This window comes from Dromiciops gliroides, chromosome 1 (genome assembly GCF_019393635.1).
Source record: "Dromiciops gliroides isolate mDroGli1 chromosome 1, mDroGli1.pri, whole genome shotgun sequence".
NCBI classification, from domain to species: domain Eukaryota; kingdom Metazoa; phylum Chordata; class Mammalia; order Microbiotheria; family Microbiotheriidae; genus Dromiciops; species Dromiciops gliroides.
The window spans coordinates 283,034,655-283,052,240 of record NC_057861.1 but is presented as its reverse complement, the minus strand read 5'-3'; the positions used below and the strand labels follow the sequence as shown (position 1 = coordinate 283,052,240).

At 33.5% G+C, this 17,586-nt stretch overlaps 1 protein-coding gene across 3 annotated transcripts in view; it reads left to right on the top strand.

The window, feature by feature from the left end:
• Positions 1-1,085: 1,085 nt before the first annotated feature.
• Positions 1,086-17,586, top strand: part of EYA1 (EYA transcriptional coactivator and phosphatase 1) — a 165,114-nt gene continuing 148,613 nt past the window's right edge. Inside the window, exons 1-3 of one of the 3 annotated variants that reach the window (XM_043979451.1) lie at positions 1,086-1,561; positions 6,708-6,757; positions 8,604-8,731. In XM_043979451.1, coding sequence (XP_043835386.1) covers positions 8,608-8,731 — 124 coding nt within the window. In that variant the 5' untranslated portion in view covers positions 1,086-1,561; positions 6,708-6,757; positions 8,604-8,607. The remainder of the gene's footprint in view (positions 1,562-6,707; positions 6,758-8,603; positions 8,732-17,586) is intronic. The other 2 variants (XM_043979450.1, XM_043979452.1) reach the window with 2 other exon arrangements.

Genomic DNA, 17,586 nt, shown 5'->3' with positions numbered 1-17,586 from the left:
AATAATAAAAAAAGTTGGAAAAACACCTTAATATATAACAGAAAGGAATTTATAAGAATTCCACTTTATTTTTTACAATAAAAAACCTTAGGATGAAAGAGGCAAAAACAGAGACATTTGTACTCAGACTTTGATCTAGGACTTGTCATATAAACTATATGGTTAGTTTTTTCATCAATGCTTTTAAATACTTGGAGTAAATACATTATTGAAATAATTGACCTTTGACTTCAGAAGCCATTAAACAGTATAAAATGTAATAATATTAAGAAACTGTAAAAATGAAGTTTTAAATTTTATTCTTAATCATTATATTCACTCAAATGGATAGAGTTCCAAAGGTTCTGTGTTTAGTTACAAGTATCTCTGTATGAGAATTAACTATTCTAAAATGATTTAAAATGAGACTATTAAAGACAGAATTCCATTCATACACTTGCTCACATAGAACTTTATGAAAAGGTAATGTTGGGAAATTCCTTCATTCCAAATTCCATTGGACTTACCATAAAGGTAGTGGTTTGAGTTAGAATTTGGTTCATTTGTAAATTTGACTTGTGTTGTGGTGGGGTTTTTTTGTTTGTTTTGGTTTTGGTTTTTGGTTTTTGGTCTTCTGGCTTACTAGAAATTAGCAAAAGGTAAATTTATTTCCAGACCTATAAATCAGGTAAAAAATTATGAAGAAAGATTTAGAAAGCAATGGCTCTACTAGTTTCCAGAAGAGAGAACAATAAAGGAAAAAAAAAACTTTGGAAAAGTGTTTAAAAGGCGCTTATATAGCAGCTTCCCAAATAAATGTATTGGTAGCTGCTGTTAGAACTGAGTGTGTGCTGACAGAGTGCTTCCAACTAAGTAATTCTCATACAACTGTTTATCCAGATAGCATGAGGCTCATTCATTTACATAATAAATTTTTCTAAAGCAGCAAGATTGAGTCAGACAGAAGAGTGCTCATTTCAATTGTTACATTTAAACCAATAAGGTTAGGACAAGAGAATAGCTGTGGTTTGCGTTGCAAAAACAAAACCAAAAAAAAAAAAAAAGCCCTTAGGCTACATGGGCAGACCTACAAGACTGAGCAAACAAATAGGGATGAAGATTCTGCTGTTTCTTTGTCTAAGGATCTTAGATATTATCTGCTGCTGTTTAGTGAGGGGGGAAAGCCCACGGCTCAAAGCTGTGACTAAATAGAACAGTGGGAGCTGATGGCTCAGGGGTTGGTGCTAGATACAAACTCTCTAGTACCACTTCCGACTTTAAGTCTTCCTGTTAAAGTCCACTGTGGTGCTTTTCTTCCTCGAGGAACCGTTTTCTTGCAGACACTCGGTAGTCAGAGCCTCCAGCAGCAATCTGGGAGATTTGCCTTTAGCTTGGTTTTGCCCTCCAGAGACGCTGCACTTCTGTTTTGGGGCTCCACTGAGAACTAAAAATCACCCGCACCGCCGTCAGCACGGAACTATACCTTCCCCAGGAATCCAAACATGCACGGAGCGGAGATTTGTTAAACCAGAGAACGGGAGAGGAGGACGGAAAACTAGTGGATGCAACAGACGGGAGCTCTGTAAGTACAAGCTGGCTGTTGATTGTGGAGACTGACCAAAACTGTCTTGTGGGCAAAGTCCCAGAGAGATAACAGGAGGGATGGGATTGTACTTCCCCCTCCCTTCCCGTTGAAGGTTTTCTTCTTCTTTTTTAATGAAAAACAATACTTAGACCTGACTAAATCTGTGAGGTAATTTCTATTACTTCATTAATCCCAATGTGCCATCCAGAATAGTCTAGTTATTACTTACAAGCATGATTCGAATCATTAATGATAGATATCCCAAATCATCTAGGTTAATATGTTGTTGTATTTCTATACTCACACTAAATTTCTTTAAATAGAGAAAATTTGCAGGGCTTTGTAATTTTTTGCAGACAGCATTTGGCACTTCTATTATGAATGTTCTCTCCAAGTAATATTGCATAATATGGAATGGAAAAGGTACATTTATGCATATGTTGTATTGCATATATGCAATAGCAATGGGTACTTTTTCATAGCCCCACTTAAAAATCAATACCTGAACATGAATGAAGAAAAACATAAAATTTGGCAGAAGAATGTAAAATAAAGTTGGCAGCATATTTTGGAGGAGAAAAATCGTTTTCCTTCAAGTGTTTAAATTTTTCCCAAAGATAAAACATGTGAATCCTCAAAAATGAACTTTGGGGGCTGATAAAATATGTACTCATACAAATAAAATCTTTGACCTTAATTGGCATTTCATACCTATTACATACCTATCACTTTAAAATCAAGATGTTGATTTTTAAAAGATCACTTATTTCACATCCTGGAATAAGTATTTTAAAATAGATTTCAGCACATTAATGAACTTCACTAAAGTAAGACCTGTCATTGTACTTAGTTGGTTATTTTTCTTCTTCATGTTTTGATACCTAAGTGAATGAAAAGGGTGAAACAGGAAAAAAGTTAGTGGGAAGTCACAGTGTAATGGTCTTAAACTTTGTCATCATATAACATTTTTCAGATAAGCTTTAATTGGTAATTATTTTATTGTCTTTTGCTCCAAACTATTCATTTTTTTGGAAGCAATATGCTTCTGAAAAACCGTACTCATTCATTGTCAAATGCTTCGAATTTGACTGCCTTACGGCTAGGGCCCAGTGTATTCTGTGAGTGAACAGCCTTAGATTTTCAAACCTGAAAATACTTTGCGGTGACAGACAGAGAAGCCTAATTGAGCCACTGTTCAGCATTAGGTTGCTTGCCATTTAAACACACAATTCCAAAGGAAAGGCCATTCATATGTGTTTGATAGATAAAATAAATGGTTTCTTAAGAAAAAAATTGCCCCTTGGAATTTTTATTTAAAATCAATGGTATTTTCTAAAATCCAGGATACAATGGAAAGGTAATATAATTGAAGAACAAATCGGTTTACGTTTAGTCAGATGTCAAAAGTATTTCATTCAAAGTTTACATAAATGTTTTTTAAGTCAACTAAACTGAAAGCTGTAGACTCTATGTAGATCAATTATTTAATTATTCCTGTTTGTACAAGAATTCCATCTCTTTATTTGCTTTGAACTATGTAATCAAACCAATTTATACTTGGTCATGTAGAGAAATCCATAATTAATTCTATTCAAAAATATTCCACCTATAAATTGCATAGTAAAGGATAAGAGAATAAAATCACTGAAGCCTAAAGGATATATACCTTACCTTTTCAATTTGCGTTTTCATTTTTTACAATACGGTTTCTGTGGTTGTAAGTACTGATTGGAGAGAAATTTTACCAAGAAAAATATGCTGCCTGAAAAGCAGGATTATCATTAAGACAGGTTTTCCCTATGAAATAGTCTGATGAGAAAATAGCCATTGTCTTTCAGATTTGGTGGGGACTAGGGTCGATCTGTGGTTGAACAAAACTAGCTTGCCTGCCAGCTCTATTTATTTGGATAAGCTTGGTACTTTCACTTTGAAAATTTCTTTTCAGTTAAAAAATGTTTTAAATTACACTCATTTTATAAAAATTGCTTCTAGCAAGCAAAAAAAAAACTATGGAAAACCCATAATTTAGACAAGTACCTATGTTTTATTTGCTCTGTGCTGCTGAGATTTAGAATCCCTTACCATTTACAGTTTACTTTTCACAGAACATTATTAACTTTTTGGCTTCATACATGATCTTCTGTCAGATGCTTTTGATTTGTAATTTAGCAAAGTATAATAAACAGTGCAAAAGTCATGAATTTTCCTCTGCATCCCTAGCTCTGTGGTAGGGAAAATGTGATAAAATGTGTACCTTAAGTCTTGTTTGATGATCTCTCAAAGCAAGTTTGCCTTCTGGAAATAATTTCTGAGGTTGAAGAGCATGGTATTAACAGATTTAATGTGGCTATTCAATGGATTGGTGAAGTACTCTGTGAGGTTTAACAAAATGAGAGAGACAAATTGAACATCAACAAAACTTCCATCTGTGAAGAATTATAAATTTAATTAGAAAAAAGGCAAACTTAAAAGACCTCATTAACTAATCAGAAGTCAATGTTACCAGTTTGAGTTTTTTAAATGTAGAATTCTGTGACATTCTTATCAATTTTATTTTGTCTTTTTTAAGAGCCTAAGATATTTCTATTTTATAGATAAAGAGTAAATGCTTTAAAATTGAACATTTGAATTATATATAACCATTTGAGATATACTATAAAATATGCATATACAGAAATCATTTAAAACTACAAATAAGGGCACTCCAGAGAATATATTTTACAAAAATGTAAAGTATAAATTTGAATTAACTAGATGTCTCACTATACCTTTTCTGAAGTCCATTGAACTGTGTTTTTATTTTCCATTTCCTAATGAAAATAACCTTAATCACTTTTGGAAGATATTCTAACATAGAATCTTATTAAGTATAGCAGCTTTTATTAAGTGTAATACATCATAAGAGAAAAGCAATGCCAATCTGAACTAGGTGTCCCTTTGGATAAGTTATTAGAAGAGTATATTTCCTTACTGTATTGTAGTGTTGGGCCACATATAAAAAACTAAAAGCATGTGAAGTGTAGCATTTTGTAAACTGTAACTAATTTTGCTCACATCTGTGTCTAATTGTTGTCTGCATTCGCATTCTTGAGAGTAGATTTATTTTTCCTGGACCACTATGTGGATTCAGCTGACCAGCCTAAGTGAGGATTAGTTGTTTTAAAGTTATTTTGATTAAAGAGTCATTTTTAAATACAGTAACACACAACACATGGTTTAAATAATCCTTGAGACACAAAGGAATATATCTGAAGTATATTTAATGAAATGAAGATCGTGGATGTGGACTTTTGGAAATCTTGGAGTGTAAAAAGTACAGTACATGATAACTTGAACCAAGCTCAGCGGAAATAATATGTGGTCTTGAAAACACCTTTAAGTTTTGTTTTTTAGAAGGAAAGTGTTAGATTCAGTCATGCTCACATTAAAATTTCCTTTATAGTTAGTGATATCTTATTTTGAAAATGAAATTGGACAAGTTATACCTCAAATATAAAATATAATCATTTCAAATTATATAATACCAAAGTTATTTCAAAGATATCTACCAAATATAAAAATAGAAGCATCCTTAAAAGAATTATTTTTTGTAATCATATAGTGTAGCCTAAATAATCTCATACATAACTAAACCAAGATCACTCTTAAAACAGTTAGTTTTCACCTATAATATATTCCAGATATATAAAAATAGCAAGAGGAAAATATATATCCTTGAGGCATATTTTTGGACATTTTAATCATTTTATCTTGAGTTTAAGCATTTTTTACGACTTGTTTTAATTTCTAGAAACTTGTCTCTGCTTCCCCAAACTGCCTTTGTTTATTTGAATATTTTAAAATTTAGATTCTGATCTAATCCTTTGTTTAATTTCAATTAAGTTATATATATATTATATATACATAATAGAAATGCATACATTGAAATAACACTTAATGTTATGAGATTGTCAGACTTTGAGAACTTTATTCTTATGCAAAAAGTTTCTTAATTTTATAGTGAGAAATAACAACAAAGTCCAAACACAGATTATGTTTGCCTGGGTAATAATTATGCCACTTGAGATTCTTTATATTTCTTCTCTATTCTATAATCATTAGTGATATCAGTTCAGGTTGAATGAAGACACATCAAAAATCTGGAATTCAGTAGCATGGAAACACTAGGTAGAATACATACTCTTCACTAGTGAAGACTTACCTTGTGCTTCCAAGTCAACAGCCAATCTTCACCTGGACTTTATCACCTGCTGGCAATTGACACTGTCTCTGGAAGAAGGACTGAGATATCAAAGGCTACATATTAAACTATTCATTGCATCCTAACTAACTAAATCCATCTCATAACAAAAGGGGCCATCATAACCCTGTTTCACCAAGATGTCGAATTGATTATTGAAAGACTGATTTGTGGGTCAAGCCTTAAAGACTGATAATTAACTAAAGACTAAATACATTCCAATTTTGAAGGCAATGAAACAATATTATTTTATGGTTACACAAGAAATGTAGTAGCATGGCTCTGTATAGAATATATCAAGAAAACATAATTTTGCCATTTTAAGTCAGGCTGGCATTAAATGGATTTGCCCAGAAACTGTTTTAGTGTATGTTAAAGGACAAACAGTAATAGTAGAAAAAAATCAACATGATAATGATAAGAAACTGTCAAGTCTTAAAGGGGTGGGTGGGAAATATATTTCAACCAGTGATAACAGGAGATGAAAGATCTTTTGAGGATGCTGGAGGGTTAATGCTTGAACTACTACTTCTGTTAACCATGTTGATTGGGTGAATAGCTACCTTTCCTAGGCACCCTTTCCAAGCAGCCTTCCCCAGGCTGCTTTGCATGTTGATTGGGGGAGGGGTAATCCAGTTTGCAGCTGTCATAGGCCAGTGATGAATCACTATCCCGTCATTTGGCTGCCTTCCCCCTTACACGGGGAAGAGGATAGACCTGCAAGAGGAAACAACAGTTGAGAATTCAACTTATAGACAATATGCCTTTCACTGCTGCAATATTCCCCCTTTTTTTCTTTTGGTTAAAGACAGTATTGTCATCCTCAGCCATGTGCTTTGTATAATTAAGCCTGGACACTGAGGCAGAATAACAACAGCGTCTAATTTTTCTCCTTGACCACAGGTGCAAAAATCTCAAACCAGTTCAGATGTTGCTGTTTCCTCAAGTTGCAGGTAAGGGCATTCTTGATATTGGGCTTTTATTGAAGAAGACACTTTATGATCTCCATCAATTTTTACATGGATTTTCTTAATTTCTTACCATTAGTAGCAGAAATTTTCAGTGTAAACATTTAGCAGCTTTCTGTGCATGTAAGATTGTTGTTTGTATGAAAAAGTGGAATGAGAATGAGCTTGAAAAAAAGCATTATAAGCCAGTAATCATTTCACCATGGTAAATATCTGGCAGGCCTATGGAAGGAAGTACCTACTGAAATAGATGAGAATTAACTGGATTTAAAGGAATCCTGCTGGGTATTCAGCAGTGAAGGGTGAATCTGATAAGTTTTGAAAGGAAAAAAACTTGAAAGTTTTTAAAAGTTCCTACTGAAATATTAAGAATATTTTAAGGTGCCTTGTATAATTGATTTCACTGAAATCTGTAAGCTAAAAATTTAAGTTGAGTAGCTTTGAGTTAGTAGGTGAAAAGCAGAGTATCAAAATCATATATGTGTATACTAAATACACATACATGTGTCAGTTTCATATGCGCAAGTTGTTCCAAAAGTCTTAGTGCAGCTTTAAGCTATTAATATTAATATTAATTTAGGTGGTTAAAGCCTAAAGCTGCACTAAGACTTTTGGGACACCTTGTCCAACATATAAATGCCTGCTATCTATGTACATTTACATGTGTATATCCTGTATTCACAATACATACATCCTCTTTTGAGGAAGGAGGACTTGAGTCATTAAATTTTTTTGGAAATCCTGGCTAATGATAAACTAAAGCCATGTGTAGCTATACTTTTTTTTTTTGTAACTTAAAATAAATACCCCCTCCTAACCCTCCCCCTTTATTAACAGATTACAAAATGCAAACTGGCAGTTCTATAATGCTGAACATGACTAGTGGCTTCTGTACCTTTATAGAATAATTAACTGCTGAATATAAGAACTTTCAGAGGGAATTTAACTGTTTTTATATTGTAAAAATGTGAAATTATAGCATTGAAGTAGAATTGTTCTTATTTCCCTAAGTGACAGCTGAGGTACTGGAGAGTGCTAAGGCAGCCTAATGCCTGTATGGATTCCCTGTATGTTGGCCTTATCCCTTTTCAATTGGGCACGCTGTATATAATCCACAAAGCAAACAAGTGAGCCGACATAATAATGTTTTAATGCTGCATTTGTTTCAAGGGAAACAGAGGAACAATTAAGTAGTTTGCCAGAGTAAACACATGCATCAGGAATATCTCATTCCCTGTCACTAGACGGTAGGCTTCAAGTGTTTTATTTGGTTTGGAGACCCATTAAATTACAATTGGGTGGTAAATTATGAGGGAGTACACAGTGCTAATTTATTGCTTCTTTTGAGCATACTCTCTAGTAAGATGATGGTCCTTTATATTACATATATGCATAGGTAACTTTTCTATCACAAAAAAAGTTTTTAAAGCTTTTTGTAACAGTATTTAGATATTTTTGTAACATGATTGAATTTCTTCTTTCAACATTAAAAATAGATATATTGAGCTGTGACCCATGGAACTACTTGTTCTGTTTGGGGTGGAGTAAAGTAGGGATTGAATAGCTTATTTTTTTTTAAAAATCACAATGTGATCTTTGATGGATATATATATATATATATATATATATATATATGCTTTGATATCTCTCATTGGCTGTCAACAACATAATAGGACTAGCAGAAGTCACAATGTAAGATAACCATTTGGATTACAAAAAATAATAATATGAGGAAAATTTGTATTTCAAAGAAAGTATCAAATAGCAACACATTAAAGAATAGAGTCATGAATTTAATACATCTGTCAAATGGAAGACTTCTTGTCTTTAGGTCTATGGAAATGCAGGATCTAACCAGCCCACATAGCCGACTAAGTGGTAGTAGTGAATCCCCCAGTGGTCCAAAGCTTGATAACGCTCATATAAATAGCAATTCCATGACACCCAATGGCACAGAAGGTGAGTTTTTTTCCTTCTGATTATTATTTACTTTGTATTTTCATTTGTTAATATGGACCTCTTTTTTTAAATTGTTATGGTTTGAAATGGTTATGGCCATTAATGTCACTATTGCTCTTTTATTTTCCAGTTACTAAAACTATATTTATAAAGTCAGTGCTCAGTATCCGGAATTTGGAAATAATTAACTTCCTATATTATTCTAAGAGGAGCCATTTTCCATTTACATATACTAAACCATGTTGCTAGTGGTTATTCTTATTTATCACTTGTTGTTGTTGTTAATTCTTAAGTATCAATAACTGGTCACTGGCTATTTTTCAATTAAATGAACAATAAAAATGCTAAACTATCTTCTTTTATGCTACCTTTTAACTTATATGAATAATTTTGGTAAAATGTGAGAGTTTAGGATAATAAAATATTTTTATTATCTTGCTGTTTTTTAAGCCATGGGTATATAGAAAAGTCAAATTTCTGGTTTATAAAATGATATTTTAGAATAATAAAGAATTTTAGTATTAAAACTAAGTAGTATATGCTAATTAAAGTTATGTTGGATACATATTTTTATAATGAATTATGATAGTTTCTAAATCATAGGTTTAATTCATCTGTAGAGTTCCATATCAGATTACCTATTTTAGATAACATGTACCTTGGGCATTTTCAAAACTTAAACATTTACATAGATATATTATAGAAAGCATTAGCTATAATAACATGAATCATGCATGTGTATGTATATAAAGACAGTGTTTATTTCTGCTCTCACCTAATGTAAGTATCTTTTGTTTGCTTACTTTTGGCCCTAGAAGAGCAGAGACAGTGAGCCACTGTGATCTATAAAACTGAAAATTTCTGTGCCCTGGTAAATGCAGAGATTTTGTTTCCAAAAGAAATTCAGGAAATTGTTCCTCCTGTAATTCATTATAATATGAATAAGAAAGTTATATAAAATAAGCTGTTTCTCATGTAATTTGAGTTTCACATTTTTGTACCCAACAGAAACTTTTAAGAAGATTTTAAACAATAATTGTTTGCAAGATTTATATAAAATGATGATTTGTTCAATTGTCTACCATTACTTGAGAAAAGCAAAACAAAAAAACTTTAGAAATAATGAATTTATATCCAAAAACCTTTTTTGTTCCTTTACACTAGGGAAAAAATGACCTAAACTTAATTTATATGAATTATAAAAGAATAAAATGATTTTTAAATTTACATGACATCTAGTACAAAGCCGAACAGCTCTTGTTTTCTTTTTGTTTTTCTCTTGGCCTTTCCTTTCAGGTGACAACATGACTCTGCTCAACACTGCAGCCTGGTTTTTAAATATGAGTACTCAGACCACTGCAGGTTTGTGTGACTGTGGTGAACACAAACACAGAGGTGTTAGCAGACATTCACAGATACTGGCAGGGAGCTTAGGAGAAGCATTACAGAGAGGATGGGCAAGCCTTCTAAATCTTCTTAGTCATTTCAAAGACCTAGGGTAACCACTTGAGGGTTATTGTATGGCGTACTCTGTCTAGAGGATAGTGGATAAAGTGCTGGACTTAGAGACAAGAAGACAGTTTCAAAGCCTAACTCTGACACTTTGTATCTGTGTGACTAGGGTTGTGTCACCTCAACTTTCTAAACCTATGAGCTATAGACTTGTAATGGCTCAGATCTGTTGACATAGTGAGCAATTAGAAAACAATATATTTAGGTTTCTTGTTTGTGAAGTTATGCAGTAATTCAGTTTCCTCATAGTCCAGTTCCACTTACTAGTAAAAAGCTTCAACCATAAATTGACGTGATCTTAATGAATGAATTAAGCATAAGTAATTTGAAAAAAATCTTTCCTAACATTTTGCTGAAACAGTCTTACCAAACATCAAGCCACATTGTTTTGACATATCTTTTGTGTGTGGTGACTTTCTCTTTGGAGTGCCCCATTGTAGTGATGTGTGTGGATTGCTCTTTTTCTTGCATGTGGAATAGTAAACTTCTTTAAGCATACATGTTTTACATCAGTTTGAAGGTGATTTGGAGTAGTGTAGCTTTATAAATTTTGTATATCGGTAGGTTATTTTTATTTTATGAACAGTCAACATACCATAAGAATCTAACATTCCAATTCATGATAATTGGACATTGCTCTACAAGCTAAAGATCATAAGTTCATTTCCTAAATTCTAGGGGAGATGAGGGAATGACAAGGGAGGTCCACCTACCTTAGAATGACTATTTCAGGGCATCTAAGTGGTGTAGTGGATTGAACACTAGCCCTGAAGTCAGGAGGACCTGAGTTCAAATCCACTTACTAGCTGTGTGACCCTGGCAAGTCACTTAAGCCCGATTGCCTCAAAAACAAAGTAGCAGAAGGACTATTTCAGACAAGTACTTATGCCACTAATCTTGCTCAACACATTTTCAGACATGTCTTGCACTGATGTAAAAATGGGATGTTATTGATTGATATTTGCATGTTATTACTGTCATTTTTATTATAGATTTTATTATAGATTTCCCACACTAGGATTTAGTTATCCTGCTGAGCTGTGCAAGTTAAAGTCCCCACACTGCTTTGAAAGAATAGACTTCATGTTTCAGAATATGCTGTGCCAACCTGTCCTTTTTAAAATGACAGGGTATCATTTATATTCTAATATACATAAAACTATTCAGAAATTTTGGGGAGATTTGAAGCCAAGGTTATTATCCAATTTAGTATCCAAATTACCAATTATTATACCTATCTCCTCAGTCATGCACTTCATTCATTTCTCTTGTCCAGTTCTAGAATAATGACGATTAAGGATTGTTAGGTTTTTGTGGTCTGAGACTCCTCCCTATGATCTTGTCATTCTGGTATAGATTTTTCCTTGTTACTTTTGCCTGTTTCAAAACGAATAGGAATGTTGCAATTAGCAACAACAACAACAGTAATACCAGCTAGCCTTTATATTTGAGATAATATCTATAAAAGCACTTAGCACAGTGCCTGGAAAATGGTAGGTACTATATAAATTTTTTTTTCTCTTGTTCCTCATCCATCTTTAAGGTTTACAGAGAGGTTTGCAAATATTATCTCATTTTTATCCTCACAACAATCCAAGAAAGTACCATAGTCTCTTGTGGATAATAATGACATGGAACACTGGAAAACAAAACAAGAAAACCAAACCTTAAACTCTTATTACTAAAAACAAAAAGTCAAGAAGTCAACCTTTGCCCTTAACAAAAACAAAATATTGATTCAAAAGAAGGGAGAATCCAGTGATCAACATAGTTTTGTTTTTTAGAAATTTAGGAAGATAATTGGAAATAACCTTCGAAATCATTTCCAAAAATCATTAGGCCAGCAGAGCCTACACATTTTGACAGTGGCTTTGTCCACTTGTCTACCTTAACACTTTTAACGCTTATCATAACGTTTTTGCTGCTTTTCTACAAAAAAAGAAAACACTCGGATTTGTCTTCAAGAACATCTACCATCACTTCATCAGAAAAACAAATAAGGGAATGCAAAGGAAAAGCAGTGTGTTACATTGTATATGTAGCCCGTGATTATGAGGTCAACATATGTCTTTTATGCCCTGAGTACACAGGCCAGTGCCTATTTTCATGGTCAATCAAAAAGATAAATACAAAAAGGACATGGAACCATGATTTCAAATACTGTGTTTTTCCTTTCTAGTCTCATCCTATTTAGAAAAGATAAGTACTAATTTCTTTATAATAATAATAGTCAGCATTTATGAAATGCTTTAAAGTCTACAAATCAAGGCATGCAAGGATTTTACAAACATATCATTTTATTGTCAGAACAAACCTGTGAGACAAGTATTATTATCCCCAAATGAGGAAATTGAAGAAAACAGAAGTTAAGTGACTTCCCCAGGGTCACACTGCTAGTGTCTAAGGTTAGATTTTAACTCAATTCTTCTTGACTCCAACTCCAAAAGTCTATGGATCCATCTCATCACCTGTATCTCGTGACTAAAAATTCTTTAGATTCTCCCATCCTGCCCAATTAACTGATTTTCTCTGTTACTTATTATTGTTGTTGTCATTATTATTGTTACCACCATCATCACCACCATTATTTTTCTGGTTTGAGTTCTAATTGTAGTTAAAATGAAATAATAAAGACATATTCGCCACAGAAGAAAAAGGACAAAGAGGAGGAAATAGAAAAGGGAGAAAATTGATGAGCATTTTTTAAAAGGCAGTTCAGACTTAGTAAAAAGACAAAATAAAACCAAACACACACATATTTCATAGGTTTTTCATCTACACTCAACAAGTATTTCAGTACTGAAAGTGCTGCAGTCACAGGGGTGGTCCAAGGCAAACTTACGAGGAAGGCTGTCTTTTTTATACTTCAACCTCTTTATACTCTTTTGACTCTACTGTTGCCATCACCAAATTGAATTTCAAGCTGGAAAAGACCTTTCCATTCTCATCCTATGATTTTACCCATGGTGAAGCTAAGACCCAGAACTGTCAAGAGACTGGCCCAAGATCATACAGCCAGCCAGAGCAAATCTGATTAAATCTTGAACTTCCTAAGTTGTTATCCAATGTGCCATATTATTCTTTTGATGATGGGGGATGGGCTGTTGGGGGGGGGGAAGGGAACAAGTGGATCCCAAACTTTAATTATTTAATGTGAATCACTTTTATTTGTAACCCCTCCCAAGAATAGTTGCATATTAAGAGAACTGCCTAAGGGAACACTGGTGCTAGAAGGAAAAGAAATTGGAACTTGGGAAATGTTGATGATAGAATAGAGAACTTTTAAAAAGAAGAGTTAGATGCTGAGTGAAAGGACAATGACTCCAATCCCACTTAGCATCTCTGAACTTCAGTTCTTTCGTTTGAAAGTGAAGATTTTGGACTCGATCACCAAATCTCTGATCCTATGCAGACCTCCAAGTAATGCTGATTCCCTGACTGAATCCTTTACTCAGGTCCTGTCTCCAAAATAAATAGAAAACTTTTCTAAAAGAAAATTTAGTCAATAAATAACTACTATAAGCATATTCATACAATCTTAATTAGTATCAGTGACATTTACAAATAACCATTTACAAGAGTTAACTATCCTTTAAAATATATAAAATTGTATCATAGCTGAATATGATCCAACTTGTATGCATCCTTTTAGGATGGTAGGACATAGAATAAAGTATTTTGTGAACTTTAGAGGCTATAAATTATTAGCTTTGGATGATTGAATGAAAAAATACTACAAAGCAGTGTTGAAGATGTTCTCAAATTGTGCTAAACTCTGAAGATTCAAATATAAAAAGCAAAGACAGTCCTTGCCCTCAAGAATCTTAAATTCTATTGGAAGAAATTCAAGGAGCTTAAATTCTATTGCAGGAGATGATGCACAAAGAGGAGTGGTAAAGTTAAAGGAGAATATATTATCACTAACCATCCAGGAACAATGGCAATTACCTTAACCATAGTTCATAGTTCCAAAGTTGGGGGCAGGGAGAGAAGTAGTATAAAATTATCCAGCAGGGACAAGACAGCTGTCAAAGTTATGAAGGAGATGACTGGAGAGTTAGGAGTGAAGTTAATTTCATATTAGATGAATATTAGGAATCAAGTCTGACCCAGTTTTTCCAATCTGGATTTATTCTCAAATGTACACTTATCAGGGATGCTAATAGTTTTTGTTGTTGCTGTTGTTTGTTTCAAGATGTGAGAAGAAATTTCTGGGGCATAAAAATCTCATAGTTTTAGTGATTATAAGATTTTTGTTTACTTAATCATCACAATCTGACATGACCAAGGGAAGCCTGTGCTCTAGTTCCACCTCTTCCCCTGGCTTCCTGTGCAACCTCTGCATGCCACAACTTTCCTAGGCTGTATTTTCTTCATCTACAAAATGAGATTTTTGAAGATCCCTCCAGCTTCAGAATTCTATTATTATTCTAAGTTTTGAGGCAGTAATTCAGTTGTTCCGTTAGGTCTCTGCTTGTCATTCATCTATTTGGACCTAAGGTTGACAATTTTACATTACTGGTTTTGATGTGCAATTTTTTTCGGGAGTGGGGGGAAGATTATTTACCTTGGAACTTTAAGTATTAATTTTCTCTTGTTTTCCCTATAAACATTGAGCCAAATTTAAGAAAATGCTTATTTTTGTGCATATCTTTTTATTTAAGAGAAGCCAGTAGATGCAATTAGAATCTTCATCTGCTTCAGTAGGGTTCAGAGAATTCTGATGGTAATTTAAACAGCTAGTCTGAGTTGGTATTTTATATTTCTGATATTATGATACAGATGGAGTTTTGATTTAAGTGGTTGAATTGTATGCATTTCGAATAGAACTTTAGATGTGGTTGAATGTAGAAGGAATGATAGATTAATTTAATTTTCATTACTTACTTTTCTTTAATTGTAGAGGATACGTTTAAGATGCTCTTTAAGTAAGTCTCCATATTTTTTCCATTTTTAAGAAATATTCCTAATAACTTGCATGTATTTGCTGTTTTCTCATATGCTGTTACTATAATATGCTGTTTACTATAATAATAGTAAAAATACTTGCATCCACTTGAAATTCTTTAAGTGCTTTCTCATTTAGGGATAGCCATATCAAAAAATTAAATAAAGATACATAGATATGTAAATGAATGAATGAATAGATAAATAGATAAACAAATAAATAAGCTGCTATATGTAGACTTACCTACACTTGGGGTAAAGCAACCAAGTGGCCCATTGGAGAGAGTACTGGGCCTGGAGTCAGGAAAATTCATCTTCCTGAGTTCAGATCTAGCCTCAGACACTTACTAGCTGTTTGACACTGAGCAAGTCACTTAACCCTCTTTGCCTCAGTTTCCTCATCTGTAAAATGATTTGGAGAAGGAAATGGCAAACCACTCCAGTATCTTTGCCAAGAAAACCTCAAGTGGTGTCATGAAGATTTGGACATGACTACACACAATTGAACAGCACTTGGGGGGTAACTTTTAAAATGTTAAGGTGTTTAAAATATTTGTGATTGAATATCCTGAGGTACCCAGAGCATCTGCTCATTATCATTATTGTTCGTCCATTTAATCTTTGAAAGATCTAGTGTTTGTAGACTTAGAGTAAACACATTAAAGGGAGAAATATTTCTAATTTGCAACATGTTAGCTTGGTTGCTTGTCATTGTACTGTTGTCCTTCTAGGAATATTTCTTCAACATTTAAAAAAATTATAGGAGGCAGGAAAATCCAAGTTTGGTATACTTTTAATGTTTGTGCATGTTTCCTAGTTTAATGTCCTTATTGTTGAAAGAAGATTTGAAACTGTTACTATCATACAGCAATGCTTTCTCCGATGCTATTTATACAAAATCATTGAAAATTCACTATAACCCCTCGTGCTATAAAATAGAATTTTACAGCATAAGGCAAATCTGTATAGTGCCTAATTCAGTGGCCTCTGGAGACCAAAGGAACCTTATTTTAAGACATTTTATATATCTATATCTGTATCTATCAGTTCCATAGAGGGAAAGCAAAATATACTTTATAGTGAGGCTTCTTGGTAATATTGCACCTGTGTTCTTATACAGAGTTCAAAATATATCAGATGTGTGAGGTGAATTTATCTCTTACTAGCTTTCAAAGTTTTAACTTCATTCTAATTCCATTACCTATCTTCCTATGTTGAGTCTAGTAAGGGACAGGGTGTATGTCACATTTGGAGATGATCTTATTTTCTTTTTAATTGTCTTACTTGTCACTGTTGAATTTCTGGTTTCATCAGTATGTGTGCTGCTATATTGAATAGAAACCTGTTCCATCTCCATTCCCCATTTCCCCACTAGGACTTTTCATACTGTTTAATTCTTCTCTGTATATTCACATTAATTTATTATAGAGGGTGCTGTTACCCAACACAATTAAGATCTTCCTTTTTTTCCTTTAAATATCTTGGGGGTACAGAGGTACCATTTGGGCTACATCTGTTGTCCTTCTTTCACTATATATGACCAAACTACAAATATAATATTCATAGGAGGGAGGTATATATTCTGATTTTGGGTGAGATAGTAATATTGTCCATCACTTCATTATTTAGAAAGATGTTTTATTTCATTAGTTGAGTCATTCATTATGGCATTTATAAACATTTAGGTTTCAGGCACTGTGCTAGGCATTTGGGATCCAAAGACCAAAAGAAAATAGTTCCTACCCTCAGTTATCTTCTAATCTACTGGACATATATGTAAATATAAAATAATTTTGAGGGGAATACTAGAACCTGTGGGGATCGAGATAGGCAGGAAAAAGCACATGGGCTGAACCTTAAAGTCAGCTAAAGATTCTACAATGTAGAGGGAATAGGGAGTGCATTTCTGCCTTGGAATCAATCTGACATTCTGTGATATAGAGGCAGAAGACAGAATGTCATGTATGGGGAGCAGTTATTAGGCCAGTTTGTAGAGTATATCAAAGAAAGAAAAATATACCGAGCTTGGAAAAGTCAATTGAAACCAGATAATGAAATTATTTGAGTGACAAGCAGAAGAGATTATTTTTTTATCCTATAAATAATTTGGTGCCTCCAGTGTTTCTGATGGAGAGAATAGATTGGAGAGGTTTGAGACCCATTAGAAAGTTGTTGCGATGGTTTAAAAAAAGAGGTAGCAAAGTCTAAACTAGGCTGGGGATCATGTGAATGGAGAGAAGACAGATTTGAGACAACTTGTGGAAGTAGAACAAACAAGATGTGAGAACTGATTGGAAATGAGGGGCAAGGAAGATTGAGGGATTGAGAATGACTCCCACACTGTGAACCTGGTTGACTGTAAAGACAGGTGTGCCCTTAACAGAAGTAGGAAAGTT